We start from the raw sequence: 19,274 nt of genomic DNA, 5'->3' as shown, positions 1-19,274 counted from the left end.
AAAAAAAATGACAAAAAATAAAAATATGCCTCCTTTGGATGGAGAGGGTTCTATATTATATTGGATTTTTTAGTTGCTAATGACTAAAACCACTCTCACTGCCTTATGCCAAAAGAAAAGTAGGAACGGCACTTATTTATCAACTAAAAATCTTAAGCGTATGTAGCTTCAGGCATGGCTAGATTCGGGAGCTCAAGTTATGATACCTGGAATCTCTTACTTTCTATCCTTTATCTTGTCTTTTTCCTAGTTGGCTCTGATCTCAGACATTCTTCCCATAAGGTAGCAAGACAGCTACCATCATCATCAGGATTAGCTCCTATCCTCCCAATCACCCCCAACAGAAACACTTTCTCTTTCCCAGTAGTTCCAACATAGGCCACGCCCCTCCTGGAACCAGTCACTGATACCAGGGAAATGGAGCATGCTGATTGGCCAACCTAGGGTCATGTGACTGCTCTGGACCAATCACTGCCACTCCGATTAGCTAGGCCTGGCTAAAACATTCTCACCCTTGGCCCTGCCCGACACATTGGCCAGGAGAAATGGAGGAGTCGATTCTCCAAAGAACAGTAGTCAGGGGGCTGGACGGGCGGCTACTTGTAGGCAATGATGGCACCCAGTCCCCCTCAGCCAGGCAGAGGACCTGGCCGAGGAAGGGCGGTGGCTTCTTTGTGACTAGGCAGGGGCCAGAGGGACTGTCAGAATCTGCTCTGAGTTGGGGGTGGGGGTGTTTCCGGAGACGACTGAGGTGACTGGAGAAGCCTGGAGCCACCCAGTCAGAGACCCAGGAAGGGGCAGACATTTTGCCTCTTCATGATTTTGCCTCTTCATGATTTTCTGTCAGAAATAACCACTGACTTTTCATTATTCAACCAAATTCTGTCAAGTGGCCGGAGAGGGCCCATGCTGTCCTGGGCATGAGGGAGGCAGCTGGGAAGAGGCAGAGACCCTGCCCTCGTGGGCCCACTCTCAGTGCGGGATGCTGTCGACCACCAGTAACTAAGCAGGTGGACAAAGGGAGGGTCGGGGAGTGTGTGAGTCAGCTCAGGCTGCTGTGACAAGCCCCACGGACCGGGGGCTTCAACAACAGGCATTTGTCTCCCACAGCTCTGGAGGCTGACCAGAGTGCGGCGTCAGCAGCGTTGGCTTCTCATGCGGCCTCTCTCTTGGGCTAGCAGACAGGGCCTCTTTCTCCCTATATCCTCACGTGGTCTTCCCTCTGTGCGTGTTTCTGTCCTAATCTCCTCTTCTTAGAAGGACACCAGTCAGACTGGATTAGGGCTCACCCTAAAGACCTCATTTTAACTTGATTACCTCATTAAATGTCCCATCACCAAATAAGATCACATTGTGAGGAACACTGGGGGTCTGGACAGCAACATATGAATTGGGGGCCGGGCGTGGTGGCTCACGCCTGTAATCCTAGCACTTTGGGAGGCCGAGGCGGGCGGATCACAAGGTCAGGAGATCGAGACCACGGTGAAACCCCGTCTCTACTAAAAATACAAAAAATTAGCCGGGCGCAGTAGTGGGTGCCTGTAGTCCCAGCTACTCAGGAGGCTGAGGCAGGAGAATGGCATGAACCCGGGAGGTGGAGCTTGCAGTGAGCCGAGATCGCGCCACTGCACTCCAGCCTGGGGGACACAGTGAGACTCCGTCTCAAAAAAAAAAAAAAAAAAAATATATATATATATATGAATTGGGGGGACACAACCAGCCCATCACAGGAGACTTCTCTGAGGTGTGGCCTTGGAATTGAGGCCTGAGTGGCAAGGTGGGGCCAGTGACTTGTGTGATCCAGGGCAGAGGCGACCCCCATAGCAAAAAACCACAGGGCTGGGCACAAGCTTGGCTTGTCTGCTCTGCCTGCACGGGGAGGAGCAAGTTGGAACCAGACTGGATGCGGAGGGGCCAGTGAGGAGGAGGAGCAGGTGAAGAGCCCTCCTCAGCTGTGCACACCGAGTCCTGCTAAGTCTCAGTTCCACGTGGCTCAGACCTGCCCGCTACTCTCCAGCTGCACCCACCACCCAGCCTAGCCCAGCACCACCCCTGGACAGCTGTCCTGGCCTCCTGACTGGTGTCCCAGCTGGCTCAGAACCACTGACCACACAGTGCCAGGTTAATCTTTTCAACACCCAGATCCCACCTCAGGCCTCCCTACTCACAATTCTCCCATGACCTCCTCTGGTGACCGTCTTGACCCCGAGTGACCAGGCCCTTTCCCATCATCTGCTGCAGCCACACTGACCCTCCAAGTCTCCCCTCCTCAGGCCCTTTGGGCATAAGGCTCCCTCCACCATCCACAAGCCTACTCCTGAGCAATCCACATTCACCCTTCAGGTCTTGCCAGACCCCAACTCTTTAGGGAGGCCCCATCTCCATCTACAGTCTCTCCCTGTTGTCTTTCACCGCCCCTGACCTTTTCATGCCATTGCTAAGGACAGTGGCTGGCTCAATAATTCATCCTTCGGTGAATTACAGAACTAAGTCAGCAGCTTGGGCTGGCAAGGCCTTAGAGGTCACCAGCCCAGCCTGACACCCTGCACGAGGCCTCAAGAGCTGAGTGTCTGTGTCTGCTCGCACGCTCCTGTCGCACCGGTCCCACAGCCATCCCCTGCTCAGTAAAGTTGGGGGGTTCCCGAGTTCAGGTAGGGACCAGAGAGGAGTCACAGAGGACCCCTGAAGACTGTCCCTGCACCCCTTGTGATCTATTTTCCGCACTTCCTCTGCCGCCCCCTGCCCCCCACCCCTCAAGCTGTTCTTCCTCCTGTTGTTCTCTTGTTTTCACATGCTGCTCTCGGTTTCCTGTGAGGCTGCTTAGCTCAGGAAACGCCATGCAGCAAAGGAAGCCACTGTGTGCGAACCTCCAGGACCTCCCAGGGTAGGTGCTGCAGCGTGGCTGTGGCCTGATGGCCCACAGTAGCCTGGCTGGGTTCTGGGGAACCTGTCAGCTCTGCAGCTTCCTGAGACTTGCTGAGTCGCTGAGCGGCTCAGAGCATAAGAAGCAGAGAGAAAAAGACACCAGTGACATTTCTCATCTACTCCAGAATAAACTGAGCCCCGGGGGTGTAATGAGCTTTTGATGCATCCCCCTGGCTTTGATGTGATGCCTTGACCTCTCCCTTGGTTACAGCCCCAAGTTACCGGTCAAACACTAAGCTACAATTGCTGTACAGGTATTTTGCATATGGATTAAAGTCTGTCATCAGTTGACTTTAGGTAAGGGACATTATCCTGGCTGGTCTGGGTGGGCTTCAAGAGCCAAACAGGCTTCTGTGTGAATGAGAAGTTCCATCTGTGGACAGAAGGGTGTGGTATCCATCTACAGCCAGGCCTACAGCTGTAGCTCTGAAGGGCTTTATGACAAGGAAGTGGGCTGTGTGATTGTGGGGGCTGGCTAAGCAAGCCTGAAGTCCACAAAAGGGAAGCTGACAGGCAGGTGGAGCTCACAGGTGTGCCCGTGTCTAGAGCCTCTGGGGAAGCCCATGAGCAGTGCCTGTGAGCTCCACCTGCCTGCCAGCTTCCCTTCTGTGGATTCCAGACTCGCTTAGCCAGCCCCCATGATCACACAGGCCACCTGCTTGTGATAAAGCCCTTGAGACAGAGCTACAGCTGCAGGCATGGCTGTAGATGGATTCCGCACACTGGCCCCACTTCTCTGGTCAAACCCTGACTCGTACAGGGGCTGAGGCAGGAGGCACTGCACTAAGGACTTTATCTGTACAACCTTATTGCACTCCTAAGCAGTGCTGTGGGTGGTTTATCAGTGATGATGCTTTATGTTGCAAGAACATAAAACCCAACTCAGAATGGCTTAAACCACAAGGACATTTATTATCTCATGTGAGAAGTCCAGGGGAGAGCAGTTCGTTGGCAGTTCAGTAAAGTTTTCAAGGACCTGATTCATCTTCCACTCTGTCTTCCTCAGCTTGTCATTTTGGCCTGTCAGCAAGGGCCCCTCATGGTTACAAGAGAGCTGCCATGGCCTCAGGCATCACTGCCATATCCGCAGGTCCTCCTGGCAGACTTCCCCTCACCTCCCTTTGGCCAGAACTGCATCACATGCCTGCTCCTAAACCAACCTCTGGCCACGTGAAGGAGGCTTCATGATTGGCTTAGGCCGGTCAAGTCTCTCTGGGAGCACAAGGCCACAGTCAGGGTTGAGCTGACAGCAGATGGGGTGTGGTTGTTTGGATGGCTGAATTTGGTTTCTATCACAACCATAGCTGATCACCACACTCTTAGTTACTTGAAACAACACCCACCTGTGACCTCATAATTCCGTAGGCCGGAAGTCCAGGCGGGTGTGGCTGGCTTCTCTGCATAAGCTCACACAAGGCCAAAAGCAAGGCACCCTTGGCTGGGTCTGGAACCCCTGGGAAAGCTCATTCCAGTGTGGGCAGAATCCAGCTCCTTTTGGCTATGGGACCAAGGCCCCCTTTCCTTGCTGGCTATGAGCTGGGGTTGCTCTCTGCATTCCTTCACCCACATTGCTTTCATCTTCCAGCCAGCAACAACCTGCTCCATGTCCTTCTCGCACTTCACATCTCTCTCACGGCCTCTTCTACATCAGCCCAGAAAGCTGTCTGCATTTCAAGGGACTTGTGTGATTAGACAGGGATAATCCCCTGTCTTCTGGCCAGCTGTGCCATAGAACGTCATGCCATCTCCGAGTGATAGGCTCACTTCACTCACAGGCTTTGGGAATTAGGGTGTGGAACTTGGGGGCCCATTCCTAGACATTCTGCCCACCCCGGTGGTCACCATAGTGCCTACCCCCATGAGGCAGACATTTCGTTGGAAAAAAAGTTAACCTCAGAGAGGTGAAATGAGTTTCTCAAGGTACCAGCCAGGGAGTTATGGTTGCAAACAACAGAAATCAATGCTGGTCATCGAAGCAAGAAAATAACAGCCCTCCCTCCTGACTACCATATGGTATGCCATCCTGGCCATACAAGAGGGTCCCCATCCCCCTCAGGGTAGTCTTTTTATCCACAGCCAGATGCTTGGTTTCATTTATTCCCTAACCTAATAGGGTTAGTTCTCTTAGCAAATCCAGAGGTACTGGCTGACCTTGGGAGTAAAGATGAGCCCTCAGTTCCAGCTCACTAAACATGTTTGCCTTGGACTAAATTGTCTCCACGGGGAGCAGAAGTCATCAGTTAAATCCGGGATTAGCAACTACAGCCTGTGGGCCAGTCCAGCTCCACCCCTATTTTTATACAATCCACAAACTAAGAATAGTTTTTACATTTTTAAATGGTTGGGAAAAAACTAAAAGAGGGATATTTCATGACATATGAAAATTTCATAAAATTCAAATTTTAATGTCGATGAATAAAGGTTTATTGGAACACAGCCATGTCCGCTTGTTTGTATATTCTGTGGAACTGCTCCTGTGCAGAGTGGAGTAGCTCTGACAACAACCTCATGGGCTTCAAAGCCTGAAGTATTTTCTCTCTGGCCCTTTACAGCATAAGTATGCCAGCCCTGAGTCAAATGACAATGTGCTGGTCATCGGTGGCCAGCAATTCCAACCTTGGGATTCCTCATGTATCCTGAGCAGGGGACTGGGCAGGGGCAGGAATGGACTCTCTTGCCTCTTGGTCCCACACGCCTTCCTGCCCTTCAGGCAGTCCCTCCCCGGTGATTTCTGTGTATATTCTTGTTGGGATGTGTTCTTGCAAAGCGAGTCTTTCGGGGTCTGTTTGCACCCAATCGGCGGCCTTGTGGCACATGTCTAGCCGTGCCTCTGACTCCCCACTCGGTGTTGGAGTTCCCACCCAACCCAAATGTTGTTCTGTGGGTGCATCTGCCCGCTGCTTCTCCCCTCTGCAAACTCCTCCGTCTACTCCCAGGGGTGGACACTAGGCTGCCTCCAACTGGCCACCACTCCAGATGACACCAAGTGCCTGTCCTCCCCCACGCCACCGTGCAGCAGCCTGCTGTGAGAACTGTCCCAGGAGAGGGGTTGCTGGGTCTTGTGGAGACACATACATGATTTGACCAAGTGATGCCCACCGGCCCCAGTGTGTTCTTTGATGTAATCAAATTCACCAAATTCTTTTGGCTTTATGATTTTTGCCTTTGAATTCTTGAGTGGTCCTCCTTTCCTAGGTCACAAGGGTATTCTGCTGGACATTCTTTTGTTTTAATCGTATCTTTTAGGTCTTCAGTCCACCTGGAGTCTACCCTTTTGGGTGATGAAGACAGGGACCCAGCTTTAAGTTTGTCCTGGGTAGGTTTAGGTTTAGCGAGGGCTGGCTACCTTCACTCACGTGGGATTTAGAAGCCCAGTCAGCCCACTTATCGGTGTTTGTCTTAGTGGTTTGCTCATCAGTCCAATAATTCCTCTGAGGATGTGGGACCGCAGAAGGACACTCACTTGTATATATTTTGTGTTTATATAAACAGTCACATTCTAGATTCATATAATTGTAGTACAAACAAGTGAGAACTACAGTTCTGGGAAAAATGACTGTAAATGATTTAACTTTTAATATAAGTTGCAGATCAGCACTGTCCAACTGGATTTTATGAGATGATAAAACGCTTTCTGGCTGTGCTGGTAGCTGTGAGCCACGGGTGGCTACTGAGCACCTGATGTAGCTAGTGCAACTGAGGAACTGAATTCTTAGTTTTATTTAACTTTGATTAAATTTACTTTTTTTTTTTTTTTTTTTTTTTGAGACTGAGTTTCACTCTTGTTGCCTAGGCTGGAGTGCAATAGTGTGATCTCAGCTCACTGCAACCTCTGCCTCCCAGTGATTCTCCTGCCTCAGCCTTCCGAGTAGCTGGGACTATAGGCACCCACCACCACGCCCGGCTAATTTTTGTATTTTAGTAGGGACAGGTTTTCATCATGTTGGCCAGGCTGGTCTCGAACTCCTGACCTCAGGTGATCCACCCACCTCAGGCTCTCAAAGTGCTGAGATTACAGGCGCGAGCCACCACGACCAGCCTGATTAAATTTAAATAGCCACCTGTGACTGTGGTTACCACATTGGACGATGCAGGCCAGATTAAAACACTGGGATACCACTGCAGAAATTTATGCATTTATTTGAGGTTTTAGGGGGTAAAATGAGAAATGGAAAAGGAAAGATGAACAAGCAAGAAGCTGTAAACAGAGGATGGGAGTTAATATTTGTCAAGTGTTTACTGTGTGCCAGACACATACATCCCTAATTTAGCCCTGACTTGCACCCTATGAGCTTGGGTGACTTATTCCCATTTAAAAGACTGGGAAGGCTGGACACAGTGGCTCATGCCTATAATCCCAGCATTTTGGGAGGCCAAGATGGGTGAATCACTTGAGCCCAGGAGTTCAAGATCAACCTGGGCAACATAGTGAGACTCCATCTCTATAAAAAATACAAAAACTGGCTGAGCGTGGTGGCGTGCACCTGTGGTCCCAGCTACTGAGGAGGCTGAGGTGGGAGGATCACTTGAACCTAGGAGGTTGAGGCTGCAGTGAGCCAAGATCACGCCACTGCATTCCAGCGTGGGCAACAGAGTAAGACCCTCTCTCAATAAATAAATAATAAAATGATGGGGAAGTTGAGTCTCAAAGAGGTGAAAGACTTGGTAAGGCACGCTTATTGGAGTGGCTGGCCCAGGATTAAACAGACACAGGCCAGATACCCCTCTTAAAAGGCTGTGTGAGCCCAGAGGCTCCAGGGGAGGGGGCCAGGAAGGTTACAGGCTGGCTGGGCGCTCGCAGATGGGAACCCTGGACACCACCCTTCTGAAGGCTGGGCATGGTCCAGTGTGCTGACCCAGCAGCCTCCAAGTCCAAATCCACAGGGGTGGGCACCTCATAGTCCCAGGGTGAGGCTGCCGTGGCCAGTGGGATCTAAGCCTGAGAGCTGGGAGGGGTCTGGAACAGGGCATCTCCTTGGGAGCAGTATCTCCCCAGGGACTTTCTGGAAATTCGTAGGGAGGAGGGTTTGCCTCAATGACTGGAAGGGTGGTGCTCCTGACAGGTGAGGGGCCCTGCCAGGGAAACAAGCCTCTGGGCAGATCCTGTACAACCAAGCATCACCCCAAACCCCACATGAGCTCCATGTGTCCTGCTGGACACATTTGTGCTGCGCAAGCCTCACTTTTGCCATGATGATCTGAGGCTGGAGCCCACCTCTGTCTTATGTATAAACACAGGGTTTTCCACAAGGTTTTAATATACAAAGGGTTTTCCAAGAATCTGATGCTGTGTGAGTTGAGGGAAGGTCACACTTTGTTTTGTTTGGCATTTTCCAAGAGTTGCTCATCATTTCAGAGGCACATCAAAGACAGTGACAACACTCATGGTGCTGAAGCTGCTGGCAGGGAATGCCTGGCCTGTAGTCCCAGCTACTGGGGAGGCTCAGGCAGGAGAATCGCTTGAACCCGGGAGGCAGAGGTTGTGGTGAGCTGAGATCGCGCCATTGCACTCCAGCCTGGGCAACAAGATTGAAACTCCATCTCAAGAAACAAACAAACAAAAAAAACCCAAAAAACAAAAAACACTGGCAGTCCTTATGCTTGTACTCCTGTGAGTCTGCGTAGGTGTCTGTCTATTTATCAATCCCTCTATTAATCTGGATATTTTAAAATGCCAAATATAGGGAAAGATTATCAACAACATTCAATTGAATGTTACCTGGCCCCTCTTAAATTTAAATGTATCCATCACAGGCAGGTTTAAGTATCTGAAAATTTCATTGTTTATGAGTATTTACATATCGAAATGTATATCATAAAACTCCTTTCCTTTTCTTTCTCTTTTAAATTACCATTAGGGCATCACATTAATTTTCTTGAAGTACATCTGAAAATAGGGCATATTATGTATTCAGTTCATTTTGGGATAGCACAGGGCCATTGTAGAAAGAGGGTGTCAGTATGTTAGGGTCGGGGTCCCCTGCTGTGAGGGGCAGAGGTGGCTAGGGCAGGCACAGAGCTCTGCTCTCACAGCACCCAGAGCTCACCGTGTGCTGGTGTCTAAGCATTTGCCAAGCTTCAGATCTCCTAAGATCCATGTCATTTTTTTGTCATATCTATATAGCACCTGTATTATTTAATTAATATTTTTCCTTAAATTGACTCACTTGTTTACCTAGATAATTGTAAAAGGAAGTTATATCACTGTCATAAATGTAAAACTAAGATGGTTTGATGTGCTCATTAAATTTTTTAGTACACATTAAAATAAATGCTTAACTGTTTACAACAAGTGCACATACTCCTAGCCATTCATCTGAGTGCCACCTAAAATTATCTCAAATATTAGCAGGGGCAGGAGCTCCACAAAGTTTAGAAGGACTATGTCATTTTATTTCATCCTCATAGGACCTCCAGGCCCAGCTAGTACAGAGCCCCCAGCAGTGTTGACTGATTAATCAATCAGGAAAATGAAATGGAGGCTCAGAGAGGGGGAGGGAGTTGTGCAGGTCACACAGCGAAGCCACAGTCCGGAGGGTGGAACCCAGGTTTGCAGCTCCTGAGATCCACCTCTTTGCATCACAGAACTAAAGGGGGGGTCTGTTGCATGAAGATCTGGAGCCAGGAGCCAGGAGTCACCAGTGCAGTGGAAGGGAGGAAGAGCAACATCTGGCCCTTGTCAGATTGTGTAACCCCCTGGGCTGGTGGCCAGATGTGACCATCGGCCTCCAGCAGGAGGAAGACATCAGAGGCTCACCCAGCCTCCGGGTGCTGTGCAGATGTGGCCAGCTGGAGGGAACACCCAACCGCACACAAGGACTCTGGGGTCTGCCAGGAAGTGAGGATGTGAAGGGAGAGTGGGTGGCTACCAGGGCCTGCCTTTCCCCAGAACTGCCTGGAGCCCTGACAGAGGTGCTTCAGTAATGCCCGTTGAGTGACAAGTGTCTCTGCAGCTCACAGAAGGCCCCCAGCCCATTTCCCCCATGGCTTCCGAAAGACAGTGGCCCAGAGGTGCGGCAGGCAGGAGTGAATGTGGGAGTTGCAGGCCGGAAAGCACAGGGCAGGGAGGTTGGGCCTTTGCCATGCTTTTCCAGCACCGGTTCCCAAGCTGTGGTTTGGAGCTGAGAAGTCTCTGACTTCTGACAGTTGCTAGCCTCTCTTGGATGGACAGAGAACAGCCTCGGGTTCAGAGGCAGACAGAAAACAAGATGTAGCTACAACTGACTAACTGTGTTTTATTGTTGCTTTATGTATTTGTAAGGTGTTAAAAGGAAAAACTTTAGACAAATTAAATTTAACAGAGTTTACTTGAGTAAAGAACAAGTCATGAATTGGGCAGCTGGCAGGGCCAGCAGAGGTTTGGGGAGCTCAGCCTGCTATTTGTTACAAACATATGCTTCTAAATTGGGATTTGATTTCTTCACTTACTAAGTTCGGCTTCAGATCATCACTCAAAGTACAGAGACAGCCTCGGGCTAATGGCCTCTTGCTTCTCTTTTTTTTTTTTTTTTTTTGAGACGGAGTCTTGCTCTGTCCCCCAAGCTGGAGTGCAGTGGCGCGATCTCGGCTCACTGCAAGCTCCGCCTCCCGGGTTCACACCATTATCCTGCCTCAGCCTCCTGAGTAGCTGGGACTACAGGCGCCCACCACCACACCCGGCTAATTTTTTGTATTTTTAGTAGAGACGGGGTTTCACCGTGGTCTCGATCTCCTGACCTTGTGATCCGCCCGCCTCGGCCTCCCAAAGTGCTGGGATTACAGGCGTGAGCCACTGCGCCTGGCCATTTTTTTTTTTTTTTGAAATGGAGTCTTGCTCAGTCACCCAGGCTGGAGTGCAGTGGTGTGATCTCGGCTTATTACAAGCTCTGCCTCCTGAGTTCACGCCATTCTCCTGCCTCAGCCTCCCGAGTAACTGGGACTACAGGTACCCGCCACTCTGCCTGGCTAATTTTTTTTGTATTTATAGTAGAGCTGGGGTTTCACCATGTTAGCCAGGATGGTTTCGATCTCCTGACCTCGTGATCCACCCACCTTGGCCTCCCAAAGTGCTGGGATTACAGGTGTGAGCCACCACGCCTGGCTGCCTCTTGCTGCTTAAATTTAACAGTGGTTACTATTTATGGCAAGAGATGCTGGGTTTTCATTATTGGTTATAATATTTACTACAAAATAAAATATGTATTAGTAAATAAAAGGACAAATGACCAAAAATGTCTGCAGCTTAGGAATCTGCATTATCCTATCATGTAGGGTCCACCCCTCTGAGGTGCACAGAGGACTTAGCCCCATTCCACAGGACAAAGCTGATAGGAACTGGGAATGGTGGGACTCAACCCATGTCTTGTGGCTCCAGATCTAGTGCTCTTCCTTCTCTGGCCTTTCTGGAACAATCCAAGAGCACGTGAGTAGGTGATAGGAGGAAACTGGATGCTTACCCAGGCTCTGGTCTTGTCCCTGGCCTGGCCTTTCCTTGCTCTTCCTCCCCTAAATCTCATTCATTCATTTGACAAACCTTCATTGGGCCACTCTGTCCCTGTGCTAACTGTCCTCAAGGAAATCCCAGTCTGGTGAGAGAGAAACACCATAAGACACCACACGAGGGCTCTGGGAGCCACATCTCTGAGAGGTGTCTTATTCGTATTTATTTGTTCTGCTGTAACAGAATACCACAGACTGGGTAATTTATAAAGAAAAGAAATCGGGCTGAGTCTGGTGACTCACACCTGTAATCCCAGCACTTTGGAAAGCCGAGTCAGGCAGATCACTTGAGGACAGGAGTTCAAGACCCTCCTGGCCAACATGGTTAAAACTCGTTCTCTACTAAAAATACAAAATTAGCGGGGCATGGTTGCACACACGTGTAGTCCCAGCTACTCGGGAGGCTGAGGCAGGAGAACCACTTGAACCTGAGAGGCAGAGGTTGTAGTGAGCCAAGATCGCACCACTGCACTCCAGCCTGGGTGACACAGCAAGACTCCATCACAAACAAACAAAAAACAGAAATTTAGCTAAGTGTTCTGGAGGCTGGGAAGTAAACGGCATGTCACATCTGGCCACAGGCTTCTTGCTGCATCATTCCAGGGAAGAAGGTGGAAGAGCAAAAGAGGGAGAGAGGGAGACAAATGCATTCCTGTATCTGGAGCCCACTCCTGCAGTAATGGTGTGGATCCACTCGTGAGGGCAGAGCTCTCATGGCCTGATCACCTCTTCAAGGCCCCACCTCTCTACACTGTTGCATTAGGGATTAAGTTTCCAACACGTGAACTTTGGGGGACACATTCAAACCATAGCAGAGGGAGAGGTGAGTTCTGAGAAAGTGACATTTTTGTTGGGGTGGGAGAATAAAGAACCAGGAGGATTTTCTGGGCTCTACTTGCTGGAGCTGGGGTGTGTACCTTTCAGGCAGAGGAATCTGTGTGGGTTCAGAATGTGGTCGTTTGACAAGTTTGTTTGCATAAAAACACTTAAGACAGCACCTAGCATACTATAAGCTCCATAGAGGCATTGGCTATGGTTATTATCATGTGCAAAGACCTCAAGGGTGAGGCACAGGAAGTTCAATGGGTCTGGCTGTGCTGCCCATGGGTCATTGCCAGCAATGATACTGGAGGGCTGGGCTGGGTCAGATCTTGGAGGCCTCTCAATGCTGTGCTAAGAACACGTTTGTTTGTTTGTTTGTTTGTTTGTTTGTTTGTTTTTGAGACAGGGTCTCACTGTCATGTTGGAGTGCAATGGTGTGATCTTGGTTCACTGCCACCTCTGCCTCCCAGGCCCAGGTGATCCTCCCACCTCAGCCTCCAGAGTAGCTGGGACCACATGCATGTGGCCACCACACCTGGCTAATTTTTGTATTTTTGGTAGAGATGGGGTTTTGCAATATTGCCCAGGCTGGTCTCGCACTCCTGAGCTCAAGTGATTCACCTGACTCCCAAAATGCTGAGATTACAGGTATGAGCCACTGCGCCCAGCCTGACACTCAAGTTACTTCTGTTGTCCATATGGAGCCACAGAAGCATTTTAAAAGCTGACCTTTGATCCTTTCAGCAGCCAGAGTGGAGTGGGGACTGGAGGGGTGGAACTGAGGTGGGAAGCGGGGCAAGGGGACATTTTTCCATCCATAGGGCCCACCTGAACAAAATATGTCTTCCAAACGAATTTTGCATTGTAACTTCAGAAACTCCTTGTGGTGGGCTGAGATATTAGGGATCTGGACCTCTCTGGGAAGACACAGTAGGCTCCGGGGCTAGGTGTGTCAGAGCTGTGTTCAAGGAAATGGCCATGACGACACATGGTCGTGGGCTGCTGCTGGATCCAGAGAGTAAAGACAGACAGCATGTTGCAGGGGCAGGGGGCAGCTTGGTGACCTTAGAGCTGGGGGTCAGGATGCTGGACCTGCAAGTCAGGAGCAGGAGCTCCCAGCCACTGAGTGTGACAGAGAGGATGGGGCCATAGCATTTGGCCCACCCAGCGAGGCCACCAGCAACTCTGTCCTCAGTCAGCTGAGCCAAGAAACACCAAAGGCAGTGCCACCGTCTCCCAGAGCCAACTCCGGGGAGCAGATTCTTTTAATTCTTATTATTATCATTACTATTATTATTACTATTAGAATTTGTATAGCATTATTTTTGTTTTGATCTTTTTTAACTTTTTAGAATTAGGGGTACATGTACAGGTTTGTTATGTAGGTAAACTCATGTCACTAGGGGTTTGTTGTGCGGATTATTTCATCACCCAGGTATTATGCCTAGTACCCAATGGTTATTTTTTTTCGGCTCCTCTCCCTCCTCACACCCTCTACCCTCCAGTATGCCCCAGACACTGGGGTTCTCTTCTTTGTGTCCATGTGTTCTCTTCATTCAGCTCCCACTAATAAGGGAGAATATGTGGCATTTGGTTCCTGTGTTAGTTTGTTAAGGATAGTAGATTCCAGCTCCATTCGTGTTCCCACAAAAGACATGATCTTGTTGTTTTTTATGGCTACATAGAATAGTGTATATACACCATGTTTTCTTATCCACTCTGTCATTGATGGGCACTGGGTTGACTCCATGCCTTTGCTGTTGTGGATAGTGCTGTAATGAACATTTGCATGCACGTGTCTTCATGGTAGAATGATCTGTATTCCTCTGGGAATATGCCCAGGAATGGGATTGCTATTGGCTCTTTGAGGAGTTGCCACACTGCTTCCCACAATGGTTGGACTAATTTACAGTCCCACCAACAGTGCATAAGCAGAGAGCACACCCTCACATGAAACCCACGCTAAAACCCTGGGCCCTGTGGTCCAGTCTCAGGGCCAAAGGCTGTCAGGTTTCTAGAACCAGAAAATTCTAACAAAACTTTTCACAAACCTGGACACCCACTAATGAAGTGACAGATTTGAAGTCAGTCCACCAAGCAACATTTTGTGAACATGTTTTATCAGATTGCAGCATTTATTTATTTATTTATTTATGAGATGGAGTCTTGCTCTGTTGCCCAGGCTGGAGTACAATGGTGTCATCTCGGCTCACTGCAACCTCTGCCTCCCAGGCTCAAGTGATTCTCCTGCCTCAGCTTCCCAAGTAGCTGGATTACAGGCACGCGCCACCACACCTGGCTAATTTTGTATTTTTAGTAGAGATGGGGTTTCACCATGTTGGTCAGGCTGGTCTCGAACTCCTGACCTCAGGTGATCTATCCACCTTGGCCTCCCAAAGTGCTGGGATTACAGCGTGAGCCAAGATTGCCCCATTTTAAATTGCCCTTTTGCAGGTCAAAAGCAGTAAAAATCACTATTCCATATGGTTCAACCCCCACTGGCTTCCATCATCTATAAGATAAATAAAGGTGTGATTTTTTAAGGTCTGTGTCTGGTGCCAGCGGGTAAAATGCAGCGTGGACAAGGGAATGAGGTCAAGGTCTGGAGGTGGCAGAGTCGGGTTCAAATCCCCACTCACCCCAACCACCTGGTAACCTAACCACTTCCTCCTCTGAAAGATATCAACCAGGGGGTGAGCGTTACTCCAACAGCACACACAGCCTCAGCTACAGGAGGGGTGCCCTGCCAGGCCACTCAGCCCTCTCTGCCTCCTTTCTCCGCCAATTCCTGTCTGCTCTGGGTCCTCTTCTCTAGCTGTGCTGTACTCTTTTCTGTCCCCAAACATACCCGCTGCCTATCTTCCTCCACCTAGTACTAATTCTGCTCAACCCCAGGTCTTGCTTCCTGCAGGATACCTCCCCTGCTCTCTCCGGACTCAACACCCGGCTTGTCTGTAGAGGGAGTGGCCCGAGGCCAGTGGACACGCCCTGGAGGGAGGGCTGTGTCTGCGTGCCCTGCCTGACCTCCTGGTACTCCACCCAGAGGAGCAGCCCACAGAGGGCGGGGACTTGCAGTCCTTCTCCCCTCCTGCCCCTCTACCTCCCCTGCCAACCTGCACAGACCTGGACATAGGAGGTGCCACACAATACAACAGCACTTTGCCAAGCACCCTCCCTGTGGCACCCTTGGGTTGGGCGCTGGGGTGGAACTGAGTGGTTGGCCAGATGCTAAGTAGCTGCGCATGACCTCCAGGTGGCCAAACCCAGTGGCCACTCTTTGGGCGGTCAAGTGGGTGATGGCACACTTTACCGAGAGAGGAAGGAGCAGATGGAGGAAGACCAGGACAAGTTCAGGTGGCATGAGAGGCTGTGAGAAGCCTGTGGGACACCCAAATAGAGGTGCCACAGTTAAGTTGGGGCGCTTGTCAGGAACTGGATCTGAGCCCAAGGTTCAGGAGAGAGGCCAGAAGTGGAGATAAGAAGTTGGAAGTCATGGGCATGCAAAGCCATGGCGCTGGCTGAGACCCCTCCTAGAGTGAGTGCACATTGAGGAGAGAAGAGGTCCTCAGAGGGCGTCCCAGGACTCACCGGCATTAGGGGTTGGGATGGAGAGGAGAAATTGGCAAAAAGGCAGGGAGTGCCAAGGAGGCAGGAGGAATCCCAGAGGAGAGCAGTCTCCTGGAAGCCATGGGAAGATTGTGTAAGCGAGGAAGGAATCTGGTGTCCAATCCTTTGTTCTTAGGCCAAGTCAAATGGGTGCTGAGAACCGGCCACTGGGCTTGGCAGCCTAGCGCTGTGGGTGATGTGACGGGGACCAAGACATGATTGGGGCAGCGTGTACAGTAGGCACAGTGCTTTCAAGTTTTCTGTCAAGTAGGGCAGAGTAAGGGTGGTAGCTGGGAAAGTCATATGGTCAGAGGGTGTTTTGTGTATTTGCTTGTTTGAAGGTGGAGCTATTATAGCATGTGAGTGTGATGGGGGATGGCTGATCCTGCTGAATAATCCAGCAGAGAGAGGGGCAATGGGAGAAGCAGTTGAATACCGTTCACTAGACAACAGTAGCACGCCCCAGGGCTCCCTGAGGAAGCACTTGTTCCATTTCTCTGCGGCCACATTTTACTTCTTGGAAAATTCCAAAGAGTGTCCTCATCTGTCCTGCTCTCCAGATGGCTCTGTTCTCTTCCCAGCTTCACTGCCTGTGACCTGGAGTCACCCACTGACGACGGCAGCTGGGCCGGGTCATTCCAGAGTGTGCCTTCCAAGCTTCCCTTATGCCTGGCATGCGGGCCTGCAGCCGTCTGCCTGAGTGCGGACCCCGCCTCTCGCACGGTGCGGCTTCCTCCACTTCTTCCTCCACAGCTTCTTCCAGCTCTTGGTGCGTTGGTTTCCTCCTCTGTAAATGGAGATGATGACCTTACCTATGTCACAGGGTTTTTGTGAGGAAGATGTTTGAAGTATTGAGAGTGGCTTTCAGAACACTGAACGGTTTCGTTGGTATTGTCGCTGCTGTCCGTGCAGGAAGCTGTGCCTGGAGCAGGCTTTCTAAGACACATGCAAGTGCTAGGAGGTGGAGTGTGGGGATCCAGTCCACCCCAGGCAGCCTGTGTCAGGAAATGTTTAAACAGGCCCCTTGGTAAGAGCTGTCCCTCTATCTCATTTTGCTTGTTGAAACCCTTAAATGATTTAGGGAATAGAAGAAGCAGCAGCATCTCATAGTGGGATTTCGGTATGTCTAATTCAACCTCCAACTGTATTCACGATTCCAGCCGCTGAAGTCCCTTACCTGCTGACATACCTCCTCTGCCAAGAAGCTCACTGCGTTCCACAGCACATCATCATCATTCTTCATCAGCAGTTCCTGCCAGAAAGTTGTTCCTCCCAGTGAGCTAAAATCACCTCCCTTTGATTCCCCAACTCCCATCTTTGCTGTCTCACCCCAGTTAAACACCTCCCTATGGGGCCATATAACCAGGTACTTGCCTCTATCCTTGTGTCTTGGAGACAGTGACCTTATTCCCTTGTGTCTTTTCTTCTCCAGGCTGGAGCCCGTGGAGTAGGGAGATACAGGCACCTCCCCAGTGAGATCTCAGCTATTATGACCATGGCTGTAGTCACGCGGTCTCACATTGAAGCAAGAATCCCCACCCGGGGGTTTTCACATTGGTTGCTGCTAAGCAACATGCCCATTCTCAGCTTGCACTGGAGGACGCTGAATGCAGGATTTTATGAATCAGAGTCATGGGCTCAAAAAACACGAAATTTCAGGGTTAGCCCTGGCTTTAGGCAAAGCCTGACCCAGCAGCTCAGCTGATGTTACTAAGGGCCCTGTTTCTTTTGCCGTCATCTTTGGGCTCTATCTGCAGCCCCCAGAATCTCTGGACGGTCCCCTCAGAGTCACAACTTCCCGCCTCGTCGGTCATCATACTCCGAGCCCTCCTCAGGCAGGCAGAGAAGGGGGTCTGCAGGAGAGGACGCCGCTGAGGCCCGGAAACACCTGCAGACGCTCCTTGTGTTTCATTGGCTCCCCGTGCAGCCCTGGGCCACTCACGGTGGCCAGGGTGGGGTTATGCTGATAAGCACGGGGAGGCTCCGCGGGCGGGGGCGGTGCTCGCCACCAAGGTGCCGGCGAGGAGCTGGCCACCGGGAGGCGCTGCAGGGCGGCCCTGGCGCCCGTGGGCTAGCGGGCCCTCCAAGTGCCGAGTCCACCTGACGGAGCGCCGGCCGGGAGCCCGCGCCCCTCACCTGCCCGGACTCTCCGCGGGGCCTCACCCGGGTCACGCGGATCAGCCGCGGGAGGCTCCCTGCCTGCCCCTCCTGGGTGCTGCAGGGCTTCCACCTGCGCAGTGAGAGGCCCAGCAAGGGGCCATGGCTCCGAACAGCACCTCCCGAGCAGGGGTCTTTGTGTTCCAATAATATTTGGTCGTGGGAAGTCCACTCAGCGAGTCCATATAAAATGGGGACTCTTGGGTCGGGCGCAGTGGTCCACGCCTGTAATCTCAGCACTTTCTGAGGCCGAGGCGGGCGGATCACCTGAGGTCAGGAGTTCAAACATGGAAACCTCGACTCTACTAAAAATACAAAAATTAGCCTGGCATGGTGGCGGGCGCCTGTAGTCTCGGCTACTTGGGAGGCTGAGACATGACAATCGCTTGAACCCAGGAGGTGCAAGTTGCAGTGAGCCGAGATCACGCCACTGCACTCCAGCCTGAGTGACAGAGCAAGACTCAGTCTCAATAAATAATACAAATAAAAATAAAATGGGGACTCTTTGGAGATTGAAAAATAAAGCTACAATGTATGAAAATGAGTTATCATACTATTTAATAAAACCAGGTAATATTTTCAGCCATTTCATTATTATTATTATTATTATTATTATTATTATTATTTTTGAGATGGAGCCTCACCTTGTCACCCAGGCTGCAGTGCAGTGGTGCAATCTAGCTTGCAGCAACCTGCGCCTCCTAGGTTCAAGCAATTCCCCTGCCACAGCCTCCTGAGTAGCTGGGATTACAGGCACCCACCACCACACCCGGCTAATTTTTGTGTTTTTAGTAGAGATGTGGTTTCACCATGTTGGCCAGGCTGGTCTCTAACTCCTGACCTCAAGTGATCCACCCGCCTCGGCCTCCCAAAGTGCTGGGATTACAGGTGTGAACCACCGTGCCTAGTCTAGTCATTCTTTGAAAATAATCTCTATGACTGCAGTACAGTGCTCTCATTCTTAGACCAAACACAGAATGATTTAGGACTGATTATTGCTTTTGGAATAATTTTTCCAATAACACTCTGTAAGAACACAATGGTGTACCCTTACCTTTATGGTTTTTGTTTTTTTTTTGTTTCTGGAGGTTTTCTTTTTGCAGCTTTATCATGAGGAGGGTCACTTTTGCAAAAATATCTCAGGCCTTTGTTCACTTTCTTTCTTTGTTTTTTGTTTTTTTTTTTTTCTTTTCTTTTGAGACAGAGTCTTGCTCTGTTGCGAGGCTGGAGTGTAATGGCGTGATCTCAGCTCACTGCAACCTCCACCTCCTGGGTTCAAGTGATTC

General features: G+C 50.4%; 1 protein-coding gene and 1 long non-coding RNA gene across 12 annotated transcripts in view; one reads left to right on the top strand and one right to left on the bottom strand.

The window, feature by feature from the left end:
* The window catches only part of EFCC1 (EF-hand and coiled-coil domain containing 1), a 44,234-nt gene that overhangs the window by 13,083 nt on the left and 11,877 nt on the right, over nucleotides 1–19,274 (top strand). The window contains exons 3-5 of one of the 11 annotated variants that reach the window (XM_074033165.1): nucleotides 16,413–16,600; nucleotides 16,992–17,106; nucleotides 17,264–17,402. The exons of 8 other annotated variants lie outside the window; for them this stretch is intronic. In XM_074033165.1, coding sequence (XP_073889266.1) covers nucleotides 16,413–16,600; nucleotides 16,992–17,106; nucleotides 17,264–17,282 — 322 coding nt within the window. In that variant the 3' untranslated portion in view covers nucleotides 17,283–17,402. Of the gene's footprint in view, nucleotides 1–16,412; nucleotides 16,601–16,991; nucleotides 17,198–17,263; nucleotides 17,403–19,274 lie in introns of those variants that run through there. 2 more of the 11 variants (XR_012431568.1, XM_074033171.1) reach the window with 2 other exon arrangements.
* LOC141409712 (uncharacterized) lies at nucleotides 14,342–17,326 on the bottom strand. The gene is made up of 2 exons (XR_012431569.1): nucleotides 17,206–17,326; nucleotides 14,342–17,083 (listed from the first exon to the last, which is right to left on the bottom strand). It is a non-coding gene; the product is annotated as an uncharacterized lncRNA (long non-coding RNA).

This window comes from Macaca fascicularis, chromosome 2 (genome assembly GCF_037993035.2).
Source record: "Macaca fascicularis isolate 582-1 chromosome 2, T2T-MFA8v1.1".
NCBI lineage: Eukaryota > Metazoa > Chordata > Mammalia > Primates > Cercopithecidae > Macaca > Macaca fascicularis.
This window is presented reverse-complemented; position numbering and strand designations above follow the sequence as displayed.